The 14,497-nt window shown below is 47.1% G+C and overlaps 1 protein-coding gene across 1 annotated transcript in view; it reads left to right on the forward strand.

Moving 5' to 3' along the window:
• The window catches only part of LOC147684901 (retinol dehydrogenase 16-like), a 177,372-nt gene that overhangs the window by 117,148 nt on the left and 45,727 nt on the right, over positions 1-14,497 (forward strand). The window contains exon 3 of the mRNA XM_086940794.1: positions 9,842-10,100. Within this exon, the coding sequence (XP_086796920.1) occupies positions 9,842-10,100 (259 nt within the window). The remainder of the gene's footprint in view (positions 1-9,841; positions 10,101-14,497) is intronic.

The following is a 14,497-nucleotide window of genomic DNA, read 5'->3' on the forward strand; positions in this document are numbered from 1 at the left end:
CCCAGTGTAAGTTGTACTCCCGAAGGAGAACAGTACGAAGTCGCATATAATCTTTTCAACAGATCCAATCCCAACAAGTTTTCAACACAACCTGTTGTAAGAATAAGGGGTGCTTCGAATTCGCAAAGTCCAACAGAAAGGGACATAGGATTAGAAATCGGGTTCCTAACCGGGGCGCCAGAAAAACCTACTGAAACGTTCATTTCGCCAGACAAAGGTGCGCCAGGGAGTTTTGAGTGCATAATAGAACTCTTTGTGGCACCAGTATCCAACAGAAAAGGCTCTGACACACCTGATGTAATCACCTCAAAATAAGGTCCACTCTGATCTACTGGAACTGAAACAACTCCCTCTCTTTGTCCATGGCTGTCCTAGCAATCGTTACCATTCATATTCTCATCTTCTGCATAGTAGTCATCAGCATAGTACTGAGTTGTCCTACCAAACGCGTTATTCTGCTGGTCGAAACTATTAATCGAATTCTGAGGCGGGAAGGAACGAGCGTTCTGAGGGAAATTTCCACGTCCCCTACCTCTAGGAGCTTCTTGAACACCTCGACCTCTTGCATCAGAAGCACCATTCGTACGCTGTAACAAAACCGGACAACTACTCTTGAAATGACCCTCTTCTTTACAATACGCACACTGATTGGGCCCATACGGTAAACGTTGTTGAGAAGACTCGTTTCTTTGCGAGTTCCTCGAATATTGCTGAGGTTGCTGATAATCGCGCTGGCTATTATTACGGGGTGGATAAGCTTGCTGTAGAGGAACTTTAGTCTTCAATTCCTTAGTCTTTTTATCCGCTTTCTCTAACTCATCTTTGCTCCTATTTTCATAGTACTGGGCCGTAGCTAAAATCTGTGCTGACATGGAAACAGCCCAAGCACTCTCAGAATCCTTCAACTTATTACACAGTTGAGGAAGCAAATTATGTACAAATTTGTCAACAAACAGTCTCTGGCCACCCTCAGCAGCTATATCCTGACCACTATAATCTACAAAAGTCTCTTCAAACTGCGTGAAAAAGTCAGACACAGTCTCATCTTTCTTCTGTTTGCACACAGACAACTTGTCCCAATTAACACGCAATTCGGGCATTAAAGTCTTCATATACGTAATAATCCTACCAGGAAGTTCTGCTACTAAAGGCTCGGGTTTAGCACCACCAACTTGTCTGCCATCAGCAGCAGCAATATTAACCCATGTGTCGCCTAACTCTTGATCATGATCCGCATGACAAATCTTTCCCCATAAAGGCTGTGGAACAACATTTCCAAACAACATGTCTATATCGGCTAAATTCATAATGCATGAGCTTGCAGTCTGCGATAATTCCTTGTAGTACCCTGCAGGATTTTCACGGGGATCAGGCAATGTCTGTTTAAGAGCCAAAACTTCAGCTCGCTTCCATGGAACATGTACCCACACACGCTGAAAATGTGGCGGAATGGCTGGATTAGCATTTGCGTCCCCTTCCCTCCAAACTGGGGGAACTTCTCTCATGGGATATTGTCTTGCCTTCTGCTTAACCTCGGACTCAAACAACGACTGAGAAACACTCTCATTCCTAAATGACAACAATGTCGCGACTGCTTTCTTAACATCAGAGCCTACAATTGTGCCTTTTGCAAACTCGAACCGTACACGATACAAATCAGACATATTGGATTCCAAATTATTTTCCTCCAATTCCTCGCAAAGGAAAACACACATTTTCTCAAAAACGTATCTCTGTTTCGATGCTTACCACTGATGGAAGACATCCATAATAGATTCTAACTCATATCTTATCGGGTCTGTAACCCATTTATGTGCCAAACGATCCAATATCTCGCTCTCTCTAGAATCAGCCAATTGACTGCGTGACTGTCTACGCTCTGTAACAGGGGACATACCCAATTGTCCCAACCAAGGAGAAAAGAAACCAGAAAAGGCAGCAGTCATTCGCTGTCTAGTAGAAGGTGAAGAAGAAAGAATAAGGGAAGACGGAACAACAGTAGAAGAAACCAGAGTCGGAGCAAGAGGAGCATTAAGAACAGACATAGAAGTAGCAGGCAAAGGCAAAGTTGGCGGCCCCTGAGGAGGCTGCGCCAAAGGAACGGTAGCCAACGGAAAAGGAGCTGGCTGTGGAGGAATCACAGGTGGCACAACAACCGGAGGTTGTACGGCCACGACTGGTGGCGATGGTGCCGTAGCATTCTGTGCATAAGGGGGTGGCGAGCTCAACAAGTGTGACATTAAAGGATCTTTTTCAAGTTCTTTTGCTGCATCTTGCTGAAGAGGCGACAAAACTGGATAACATTTGTCAATCGCCATTTCACGTTGCCTGTGCAACTGCTCACTTGCCTGTTCTTCTTCATTATCCTTAAACTGGGTAGCAGCTTGCATTATCGAGATACCCCTTTCTCTCTTATTTCTCTTTGCTAATTTAATTTCCTTCTGTTTGGCTTCCTTACGCCATAAGCGGAAAGAGTCCAACATCGCCGGCCGGGCTTTCTTCTTAAAAAGTTTAACCTCTAGGTTATCCAAAATCTCTGTGTCAAAACTACCATATTGGGGCCATTTTAAAACAATGTTTATGACACGGGTGCAGAATTTTCAGTACCACAGGGATGTTCTTTCTTATTTGGCAAATCACCATAAATCGCCTTATATATTAAAATGTAAACCTTGAATCGCACCACTTTATGAATAGGTCACCAGTGCAGACAGTGTCCGATAGAGGAGACATTTTCCTACCGATGAAAATCACTAAGAATGCGAAGCTTGGCATTGTTATTTTTGTTGTTACAATTATTAAGATACTTCAACTAGAAAATATTATATTCTCCTTGTTCAGGCTTAGCTAGTTTACCAGCATCCTTTGCGCAATGCACTTGACTATGTTTGTCAGGCTCAACATTTCTCGTGAGCTGGTGGAGAATTAGTGTGCCATCAGTATAATTCCTCACTGTCCCTTATCTCAAACACAGTGTTTTGTACAACTAATAAGGCTGTGTCTGTTTCTCGAATTAGTCGTTTTCACAATCCTGTGGATCGAAATTAGGGGCCAGAGTACTAAAAACTTGTATTGTACGTGCACCACGCAAGTCGACTAAGGCAACACAAGTGCTTAAGCGACATTTACAAAGCTGTGTAAATTGATATTTGTGCGGCGTTGCTTCACTTTCAACCCACAAATGAATGCAAGGCAGCGCCTTACTCAGCCTCTCGTCACCTTGCACATGGGTGGAGCTTGGGCATTCCTGTGCATCCACTCTTGTATTTGACATAAATCCAGATTAACTTAAGTCAGGAAATCTGGCTTTGCGCCAAACAGGGGCTTCTATGCAACCTTGGCATAATGAGGAGAAAGATCTGTATTTCTTCTGCTTACTTCCTCTTTGTATGTGTGCTGCAATCTGCATCACTGTAGCACACATACAAAGAGGAAAATACCTCTAAGTAAAAGTTTTTGTGAAGGAAGGCATACCTTCCTGCTCAAAAACTACCTTAATCACAACGCGGGCACCTTCATGCATAACGCAAGCGTGCCTGCATTGGTGCCAGGCTGACACAAGGTCGCCAGCGCAAAGAGAGAGAAGTACGCCATATCTTAATGTTTATGGAGCATTTCTGCTCTCTTCCTTTCATACGGCTCAGCTCAGTAAGTTCCCTTTCTGTGTTGCATTGCGGGAAAGTTTAGTAAATCTGAGCCTACGTTTTTGTTCGAGAGCCTGTGATCCGAGATCTTTTCAGTTCTTTTGATACATCACTTGTTCTAAATCAATCGTTAACAAAAAGTGCCACACAAGAGACAGTTGCAGGATGTAACAATACTTAGTAATTGGGCAACAAATTATGTAGTTGGATTCATACCTTGAACTATTTGTTTCATTTCATCCATTGATACCCCCTAAAGAGAAACAGGTCTTGAACCATTACCAGCTTCCCCAGGCCTTGATCGGAGACAACAGTAGGTTTGCTTTTTTGCCTTGAAGTCTACCGCAGTAAAATACAGCTATTAGTTCCATTGTGGCATTGCCTAATTTGAGTGGGTGGTTTCCAGTACTCATCGCTGGCACTTAATTGTCAGCCCCGGCACTTATAACAGTCTGCCACATCAAGGTCTGTTTGTTTGATTTAGTGTTGTGCACAACAACAGCTGATTATTAGTTCAACGTACATTTAAAATGACTAACATCTGCCTCTCAAGCCATTCTTATAGCTTTGGGGGCCTGGAATAGTCTGAATTTTCACACTTGTGTGAGTCTGATGGTTATTAGTTATGTTGGTGCTGTCATTGCCAGCGCTGGCAGTCACAACGAGTAGTGAAAGCTGCAATCAATCAATCAATCAGGGGTTTGTGAAGCGCGCTACTCACCCGTCTCAAGGCACAGTAAGGAGAATTCTTGAGGTTCTTCCTGAAGGCGTGCAGGGCAGGGGATCGTCTGATGTTGACTGGGAGTTCGTTCCAGGCTTTGGCTGAGTCGTGGGCGAAGGCTCTTCCTCCTGTTCTCGTTCTGCGGATCAGCGGGATGTTTGCTATGGTGAGGTCGGCGGAGCGGAGGTTTCTTTTGGGTACGCGGAAAGAGATTAGTTTGTTGAGGTATTTGGGTCCGATGTTGTGGAGGGATTTGAAGGGGTGGCTGAGTTTCTTGAATGTTACTCTCTCCTCGACGTGGAGCCAACGGAGGTCTCGCAGGTTTTGGGTCATGTGCTCGTGGTGTGCAGAGAACCAGTCTGGCTGCTGCGTTCTAGATGGTCTGGAGTTTTTGTAGCAGGCATTTGTTGATTCCTGTGTTTCCGTAGTCTAGTCTGCTGGTTAAAAGTGCGTGGGTGACGGTCTTTTTAGATTTGGGGGGATCCACTTGAAAGTCTAGTGAAGGATGCAGTGGGAGTTGAAACAGGTGGAGGCGACTGTGTTGTTCTGCCGAGTCATGGTGCAGCTCCGGGTCAGACAAAGAGCCAAGCCTTGAGGTTCTTCCTGAAGGCATGCAGGGTAGGGGATCGTCTGATGTTGACTGGGAGTTTGTTTGGGTACATGGAAAGAGATTAGTTCGTTGAGGTATTAGGGTCCGATGTTGTGGAGGGATTTGAAGGCGTGGTTGAGGATCTTGAATGTCACTCTCTTCTCGATGGGGAGCCAGTGGAGGTCTCACAGGTGTTGGGTCATGGGCTTGTGTTGTGGTGTACTGAGGACCAGTCTGTCTGCTGGGGTCTGGATGTCTGGAGTTTGTGTATCAGGGATTTGTTGATTCTTGCGTTTCTGTAGTCTATTCTTCTGATTATGAGGGTGTGTGGGATGGTCTTTCTGGATTTGGGAGGGATCCACTTGAAAGTCTTGCAAAGGATGCTGAGGGAGTTGAAACAGGTGGAGGCAACAGCGTTGATCTGCCGAGTCATGGTGAGGGAGAAGTCTAGGATGATGCTGAGGTTCCAGACGTGGTCCGTCGGGTTAGGGGGCTCCAAGGGCAGAGGGCCACCCGGTGTTGTCCTACACATTCCTGAAAGAAGACCTCAGTCTTCTCTGAGTTGAGTTTAAGGCAGATGTTGCTCATCCAGGCTGCAACGTCTTTCATTCCTTCCTGGAAACCGAGTCTGGTGGCTTTGGGGTTGTTCGTGAGGTAGAGGATGAGCTGCATGTTGTCGGTGTAGGATACTATGCTGAGCCCATGCTGTCTGACAATGGTGGCGAGGGGGGCCATGTAAATGTTGAACAGCGTGGAACTGAGTGAGGAACCTTGGGGCACTCTGCTATTGATCTTTGTGGGTTCGGAGAAGAAAGGGTGGGAGTAGGATCCTTTGGGTTCTGCTTGCGAGGAAGGAGCAGATCCAGTCGAGGGCAGTCCCCCGTATGCCGATGCCATGGAGTCAGGTTGTGAGGGTGTGGTGGGATATGGTTTTGAAAGCTACAGAGAGGTCTAGCAGGATGTGGGCCGTGGTGTGTCCCTGGTCGAGTAGCATGCGGATGTTGTCGGTGGCCGCAAGGAGGGCGGTTTTGGTGCTGTGGTTTCTCCGGAAACCGGACTGGGAAGAATCGAGGATGGTGTTCTCTTCGATGAAGGTAGTCAGCTGGGCTTTGACGAATTTCTCGATGACTTTGGCTGCGTAGGGAAGGAGGGAGATGGGCAGGTAGTTTTTCAGGTCTGTCTGGTCAATTGAGGGTTTCTTAAGGAGGGGCTTGACTTCTGCCCGCTTCCAGTTGATGTCACTGACCAAGTCATGAATGATGTAATATGTGACGTCATCAGCAGTGTATTGCGGGGGCACCAGTTATAGTTACCTCAACCAAGTATAACAGCCGAATTTCTCTGGTTTTGTACGAGTTAAAATCGTTCCACTAACTAGAACGTCTCTGAAACCTGTGTTTTTTTCAGTGAATTTCTAAGGTTTTTTAAATGCTAATTTCGAACTATAACGTCCCTGAAACCTATGTTTTTTCAGTGAATATATATATATATATATATATATATATATATATATATATATATATATATATATATATATATATATATATATATATATATATATATATATATATATATATATATATTGTTGGACCCGGCCCTTTAGGCAGGTTCACCCCTAGACTTTTTGCTTTTTCCTAGCCTGTTTCTGGAACCTGGTGTTGGTGATTTTAGGCCTCTGCGCACTTTTTCACTGTGGTACAGTGTAAAGTGCTGGAGCTCTCTGTGTATGTATGGTGAGTGACCTGCCCTCCCATAGGAATGAATGGGGAATATGTATGCCCATGGTAGTTCCTGAGTTGTGGGGAGTGCAGGGGCGAGTTTGATATGTACAAACTCGTGAGACTGAATGCTGCAAAATGGTATATGCGGCATGAGTGTGTCTAGTCTAGAAGTACCACTTTTGGAAGTTGGCATATTTGTGTAAGTTGTTGCTGGCATGTGATTGGCTGGTGAGCCTGGCCCAGAGGGCCTGGGCCTGCTTGTGGATTGACTGTCTGGTTTGAGGATGACAGGGGCTGGAGAGCCCAGGAGGTTGTCTGAAGTCAGCCCATGGATGAAAGGCAGCATCTGCTGCCAGGGAAGTGGGAGGAGATGGCACCTGATAGTGAAGGGCTGTGCCTGCCTGACTACAAAGCTGGCTCCACCTCCCGCTGGGCGACTGTCACCTCTGTCCCTGATACTGAAGGGACTTCCCTATAACCAGTTCTAGCTGGTTCTCACACTGCCTGCTTCAAAGGACTTCAAAGGACTTCAAAGACTTTTGGCTGTATAAGAAGGGGCTGTGCCCCCTTCCAAAATGTTCTTGTTTCTAACTTGAATCTGCCAGGGGCATGCTGCTGCTGGGGCCCAGGGGAATCCCTGGGCCCTGCCCATCCCCTGGACCTCTGATGGACTTTTCCTGCTGGGGGCTCTGCTGCTCCCTCCCCTGGACTGCTGAGGGACTTGTGCGCTTTCCTGGACCCTAGCGCCTGGGAGGCGCTTTCCCTTGGATGTGCCCTGTTACTGGGGCTCTAGTTGCTGATGGGGCCATCCCTGGGGGCCTGTCTGTGCCCCTACGCTTGAGAGTGCTTTGTTCTGCCCCGCAGCGCCTTGGGAGCGCTTTGACTCTTGCAGCCCTGGAAGAGCGCTTCGTTTTCTGCCCGTAGCGCTGTGGATCGTGTTTAGCGCTAGGAGCGCTTTATTGTTGGGAGCCGGTGCCCACCCGGCGTGGATTTGCCCCACTAGATCGTTGTTTGGTCTACAAGTGCCCACCTCGCTTATGTGCCGTTTTTGCTTCGGCTGCCCACGCCGATATTTTGATTTCTGCCCGCCTGCCTGCCTAGCGAGGGCCGCCGCGCTGCCCGCGGCGACCCGGAAGTACCTGGCCGGCCGGCCAATCCCTTCGCGGCCGGCCGGAAGTCCCGCCCCCGCAGCCCGGGGGAGGGAAAGGGAAGCCATGGTGTTTGCCACTTCCCCCTGCCTGGGGGAAGCCTTTGCCGGTGTTGCCGGTCTCCCATGCCTGGAGGGAGACCGGAGAGGAGCCTGACGAGGGAGGAGCGGAGGGGGCGCGGGGCACATTGTCGGTGCCCGCCCCCACCACAAATCCGTACCGGCAGCTAGGAGAAGAGCCTGCCGATGCCAGGAGGGAGACCCGTGGCCGCCAAGAGAGATGCTGCTGTCCGGAGGAGCCCCCACCGGAGGAAGGAGACCGGTGAGTGGGGCTCTGATCGAGGCAGTTGGGGGCGGTGTCGGGCACGCTTTCGGTGCCGCCCCCGTGACCTGGGCCCTGTCCTCCCTTTCTGCTGCCCCAGCAGGGCAGCGCTTGGTGTTCAGAGTCCCCCGAGAGGGACTCCAACAGAGTTGGTGCTTGGGCGGCCCCGGTTGGCAGTGGGTCGCCCCAACGCTTGTCAAGCCATGAGGGCTTCAAGGGCGGCCCCGGCTGGCAGTGGGTCGCCCCAACGTGTGTGAGCCCAGAGAGGCTCTAGGGGGCCATTTCTTGATCTACGAGCCCGGCGAGGCTCGAGGGCCCTTTTGTTGTTGCTGGTCAGGGCGGCCCCGATTGGCAGCGGGTCGCCCCAACGTTAGAGAGCCTGTGTGGCTCAGAGGGGCCATATTCTGTTTAAGAGCCTGTTTGGCTCCAGCGTTTGGCCATATTTACTTAGAGGGGGGGTCGGGGCACATTGCCGGTGCCCGCCCTCTCCTACCTGCGAGGAATGTGTTTTTGGAGCCTGTGTGGCTCCCACAGTGGGTGCAGTTTGCGCCCAAGGGTCAGTGAGGACCCTGTCGCAGTTTCCTTCATGATTCCAGGTAACCAGCAAGTAGTGGGCACCTGCCACGTTTAGGCTTTTTGTACTTTGAGACTGGCGCTGCATGGCAGCGCACCCTGACTTTGGACTCAGGGCATCCTTGCCCCACAAGGCCAGTTGGCCTAGAGACTGCCACAGGTGGTGGCTTATGTAAGTTATGCGCAATGTGATTCCTATGTTTTTAATAGCAATTGCCTACTGTGTGTTTTTGCGCTATTGTGTTGTTCTGGCACCTCTGAATGTTTTTAGGCATCATGTGTCTTTCTTTCCATGCGCCGCACCTCTGAATGTTTTAGGCATCATGTGTCTTCTTGCACTGCACCCCTGAATGTATTTTATTGCATCAAGTGCTTTATTCTTAACACTTCTGAATGTTTTAGGCATCATGTGTTTCTCTTTATTACTCCTCTGAATGTGGTTCATGCATCATGGGTAATGTGTTCTGGTATACCCCTAAATGTATTTTATTCTTAGGTGGTTGTTTTTTTAGTACAGGTGGTCCTAGTAAAGTCCTGGTTCCTGTTACCAGTGGATATTGGTTGTGATCTTTGTGATTACCATTTTAGGTTTATTATTTCTTATTCTACTAAGTGCTGATTATGACAGTGGCCCATGTGGCCCTGTCTTGTGAATAATCCCATGTGAATATTGCCCGTGCCAGTTGGCACAATGTATATGTGTGATTTTATCTGATATGTTTTTACAATACAAAAGTTATTTTTATAATAACCTTGTGTGGAGTCTCTTTTGTGGTGTGCCTAGTATGTTGTTGCTGTTGTGCGCTGACGCAAATGCTTTACACATTGCCTCCGAGTTTAGCCTTACTGCTTGTGCCAAGCTACCAAGGGGGTGAGCAGAGGTTATCTTGGCGTGTGACTTCCTTGCCCTGACTAGAATGGTGGTTTCTGCCTGGCTTTGGCGTCAGCCTTAGCCTACCAGAAATAGCCAGTTCTAACATATATATAACAAAATAAGCATGCATTGTGGGTGTTGTCTAATGTAGATCTGAGGGAGGTCCAGGGCTTTATTTATGAACTCTCACTTCTACCCTCAGACCACTTGAGGTCTTACATGTTGCTCTTTTTAAATCTTTTCTGTGCAGGACTTTGGGGCCTGGTAAACAATGCTGGGGTTGCATACCCAATAGCACCCAATGAGTGGTTGGAGATGGACGACTTCATGCGGGTGATAAACGTGAACTTGATTGGTATGATCGACGTGACGCTCGCCTTACTTCCTCATGTGAGGAAGGCTTGTGGAAGGATCGTCAATGTGTCCAGTATAGCAGGCAGGCTGTCTATATTGGGTGGCGGATACTGCATTTCCAAATTTGGAGTGGAAGCTTTCTCTGACAGCCTGAGGTAAGTTTCCTAAAAATTGCAATTTATCATTTTGCTCATTATTGTCTTAGACAATCCACTCTGGCCTGTATCTTGAATAAAAATATGTTTCTCCAGAATGTGAGCATCGAGAGAGGACGGCCCGGTCCAATAAACAGGATGGTCTAGAGGATTCTAGAAGCCTCCCCTTGAGTATGCTGAGTGGAACTTATGTCCTGTCACCAAATTCTGGACATTTTGGCTATCTCTTTGGATGTGGAATAACTGCGCACTTCTGCTAATACTGGATCCTTTTCTGTGTATGTTCCCTAATTCCGGTGAGAAAATTGCTGACATTTGCTGCCTGTTTCAAGCAGTTATGTGTCAGCTGGAGATGAGAGGGTGGGGAGGGGGTGTTTGGAGGTAGTTAAGGTTTGAGTGGGATGGGCTTTGGGTAAGCTCGGCCTGTCCAGGGGAGCATCGTCTGCTTTCCCTCAATGCTGCAGAGGTCAGGCAGGGTCTCAGCTTAGCTGTTGGCAAGCTCCTTACCCTGCAGCCCTGAGAAGGTTCCACTGTCTCTGATCCCAGAATTATCTAGTGTGTAGTTTTCAGATGTATTCATTATGGCTTGGAGCCACTTAGAATTGTGGGTAGTAGAATTTTTCACGGAGAGGAGTGTAATAAGAAATTAGTCTTCAAGGGGAATACATTAGGGTATTGCTTGACCTCAACATCCTGGGCATAGTAAAAACAATGAGCACAGTGCCACCAACCATAAAGCATCATAATGTCACTCAAGGATGTTGCGGTCTTGCATTTACATTACATTACTTAACATCCATTTGTAGAGCGCCATGGTTACTCCAAGCGGAGTGTCCCCACGTTAGGATTCCACACAGAATGGTGGCTACAGCGGATTCTACAGCGGACTCTAACCAAGAAAGGTTAACGTATTAAAGTTGTATAAAGAACCAGGGGCCATATGTAGGTAGCCCCATTGCGATCGCAAAATTCTGCGAATTTCAGCGTTTGCGATAGCAATTTGGGCAGTGTGCTATGTAGCACATAAAAAGCCACACGCAAAATAAGGAATCTCTAAATTTGCGATTCCTTATTTTGCCATTGCATTTAAGAAATAGCAAATTGCGATTCCTTAAATGCAATGTAGGAAGCACCCAAGTTGTGCGAATTGTGGCTTAAGGAATCACAAAATACCACCAATTTCAGGTTGGTGGTAAATTGCGATTTCTTTCAAAAATGCACTTTTTGGCATTTTTCAAATTGCCATGTGGGTCACATACATGCCCTTAGGGCATGTCTGTGGGCCACATGTGCACACATGTTAATTTCAGGGGTGCAACAGGGTGTCCTATAAACGCCCTTGCAACCCTGAAATTGCATCCTCAATTTGCGATTCTCTAATAGAGAATCGCAAATTGAGAATGTCTTCCCATTCATTCCTATGGGCCTTCTAGCCCATAGGAATGAATGAGAAGGTATTCCTTATTTGCGAATCACAACTGGCGATTCGCAAATAAGGAATAATTGGGATTCGCAAAATAAATTGCTAATCCTACCTACATTTCGCTTTGCGATTCTCTAATTGCGATTCCCAAAAATTCGCAATTTGAGAATCGCAAAACAAACATTACCTACATATGGCCCCAGGTTTTTAACTCCTTTCTGAAAACATTTTTAGACAGTTCCTGCCTAAGATCTACCAGCAACAAGTTCCACAGTTTAGCGGCAAGTGAGCTGAAAGAGCAAGATAGCTGAAAGAGCACCCTCCCAAATGTGCTCTAGCTTCCTTGGGAATTGCCGTCAAGGCGGCGTCAGAGGACCTCAGGCAGCGATTGGGCTGGTATTGTTGAATCAATGAGTATAAACAATAGGGACCCCTTGAGTTCAAAATTCTATGACAGAAGCACAGAGCCTTAAAAGAAAACCTTCCCCTCATCAGAAGCCACTGTAGTTTTCTGAGGGCAGAACCTGTGGATGAGACTCTGGGGATGCTAAGCAGCATCCTCGCTGCCAAAGTCTGGCACATTGAAGTGTTTTCATTCTTCCTCGAGGTAGAGCACATTATAGTAGTCCAATCTGGACATCAAAAGAGCTTCAACCACAGTTTTTTTGGCTGCACCATGAAGCAGCTCCAAAATCTTATGCATTATCTTTAAAATACCAAAGCAGGTCCCTGCAAGATTGGCAATCTGGTCACAGGGTGGACCAGATGGAGATTCAGCACTTCTGTTTTTCCGGCATTAAGTTTCAAACCGCTGCGATCCATCCAGCTTGCTAGGCCTGCCAGACAGTTCCTAAAATTAGTGGCAGACAGAACGTCATCCTGTACTACGGAAATGATTAACTGGGTGTCATTGGCGTAAGACACTATTTTGACATTGAAAGATACTACCACATCCGCTACAGGGCGCAGATATAAGTTAAATAGGGTCAGGCTAACGGCAGAGCCCTGTGGCACCCCTTGCTGCAGGGGCAATATCTCTGATATAAAAGGACGTTGAAACACCTGAGAGGTTCGGTCTCGGAGGAAACTGGCCAATCATCTTAAAGCCAGCCCTCTGACACAAATATCCCACAACTGCTCCGGAAGGAGGCTGTGAGACACGGTGTCAAAGGCCACACTCCCGTATGATAAGACAAGTACGGTAGTCTTACCCCCCATCAGCCAAGAGTCTCAAGACTCTGAGGCGATCAGAAGAGCCGATTTGGTGCTGTTTAGGGGTCAAACCCAGATTGAGTCTTGTGCAATTTCTTTCCCCTCTCCATATTTTCCATCAGCTGTTGACTTACGTGCTTTTAGGCAGATTTAGCAAAGAACGGAAGCAACAAAATAGGTCTGAAGTTTTCACGTTTGGCCAGAACCAAGGAGGGTTTTTTTCAGGAGGTGGATAACTGCTGCATGTTTCCACTGAGGGGAGCTGACCCGTAGAAAAAGATTGATTAAGCAAATCGCATAAGACCGGTAACAAGGCCTCCATACCAGGTATAAGTCTCTTAAGGGGGGTCGGACCAAAAGGAGCGCCAGATTTAATTTTAAGAACCAGCGAGTGAAGTTCTTGAATAGAAAGAGCAATTATCTGAGAAACGTCTCCTGGAGAAAGCAGAGGGGAGAACTAATGTATGCTAGATCGGGGCTCTCTGGATTCTTTCGGAAAGACATATAGATCTTGCCTATATAGTCAAAATATAAATGGGCAAGTTGATTACATGTTTCTGCCAAGGGGCTGATAACTGCAGAGACACGCTCTAGAGAAGATAGGGATTTGACTACCTGAAAGATCTCCAGTGGAGAGTTCTTGGAAAATTTGATCTTCTGGGCAGAGAAATAGCTTTAGATTTAGAGTGAAGAAAGTACGCTGGACCTCCCCCAGGCCCAAAAGAACCTACTTCTCTTCTTCTGGGAAGTAGAAAAACCATTTGCCAGTGGACCATCATGGGTAAGTGGACTGAAAGTGCTGCAATTATGCAACTTAACTAATATGCCACAACCGTTTGCGGATACCCTAGTCATTTTACTTCAGAATTGTTTGTTTGGCTGCACGATGGCCCAGCCATAAAAGACAAGCAATTGCCAGACGGAAAAAGGTGATTAAAGATGAGATCTGGAAGCGCTGACAAAAGTGAGTTAGATGAGAGAGAATGCTCCATTTTGGAGGGTTATCAATCAATCAGCATTTGTACAGCACAGCACTGTCACCCCTGGGGGTATCTGGGCGCTTGGGTGCAATGTCTCAGTCGAAAAGCGAGGTCTTGAGGAAACGGCAGGAAGAAACGAGCAGAAAAAGGCAAAACAGAGTGCATAAAAACGAGCTGAAAAGGCCAAATAGAGGGCAGAAAAACGAGCAGAACAGGCAAAACAGAGAGGAAGAGGGCCAAACAGAGAGCAGAAAATGAGCTGAAAAAGGCCAAACAGAGGGCAGAAAAATAACCAAAAAGGACAAAACAGATGGCAGAAAAATGAGCAGAAAGGCAAAACAGAGCAGAAGAGGGCAAAACAGAGGGCAGAAAAACAAACAGAGAGCAGATATACGAGCAAAAAAGGCAAGACAGAGCAAGAAACACGCCGAGGTCGCACAAACAGAGGACAGCAGGTAGACAGACAGCAGAGGGTAGCGGACTGCGGGCAAGCTGGGTAGGAGAACTGTTACAAGTGGAGCTGGCACGAGGACCTGTTGTTATCAATGTTCTACTCTTTAAGGAGCCAGGGGACCCCACTGTTGAAACACCTATCCTGCCTGAGGAGTGGGTGAGTCATTTCTCCTTAATCTATCTTTACTCCCCTATATATTCTAGAATAGAGCACCCATGATGGAGTACTTAAATAACTTTAGTCATTTCTCCTTTATTTACTCTGCCTCTCCTATAGAGCCAGAGAATAGAGAGCATACGAGGAAGGAGTTAAACAATTCTAGCCATGG

The sequence above is a fragment of the Lissotriton vulgaris genome, chromosome 10, assembly GCF_964263255.1.
Source record: "Lissotriton vulgaris chromosome 10, aLisVul1.2, whole genome shotgun sequence".
NCBI classification, from domain to species: Eukaryota; Metazoa; Chordata; class Amphibia; order Caudata; family Salamandridae; genus Lissotriton; species Lissotriton vulgaris.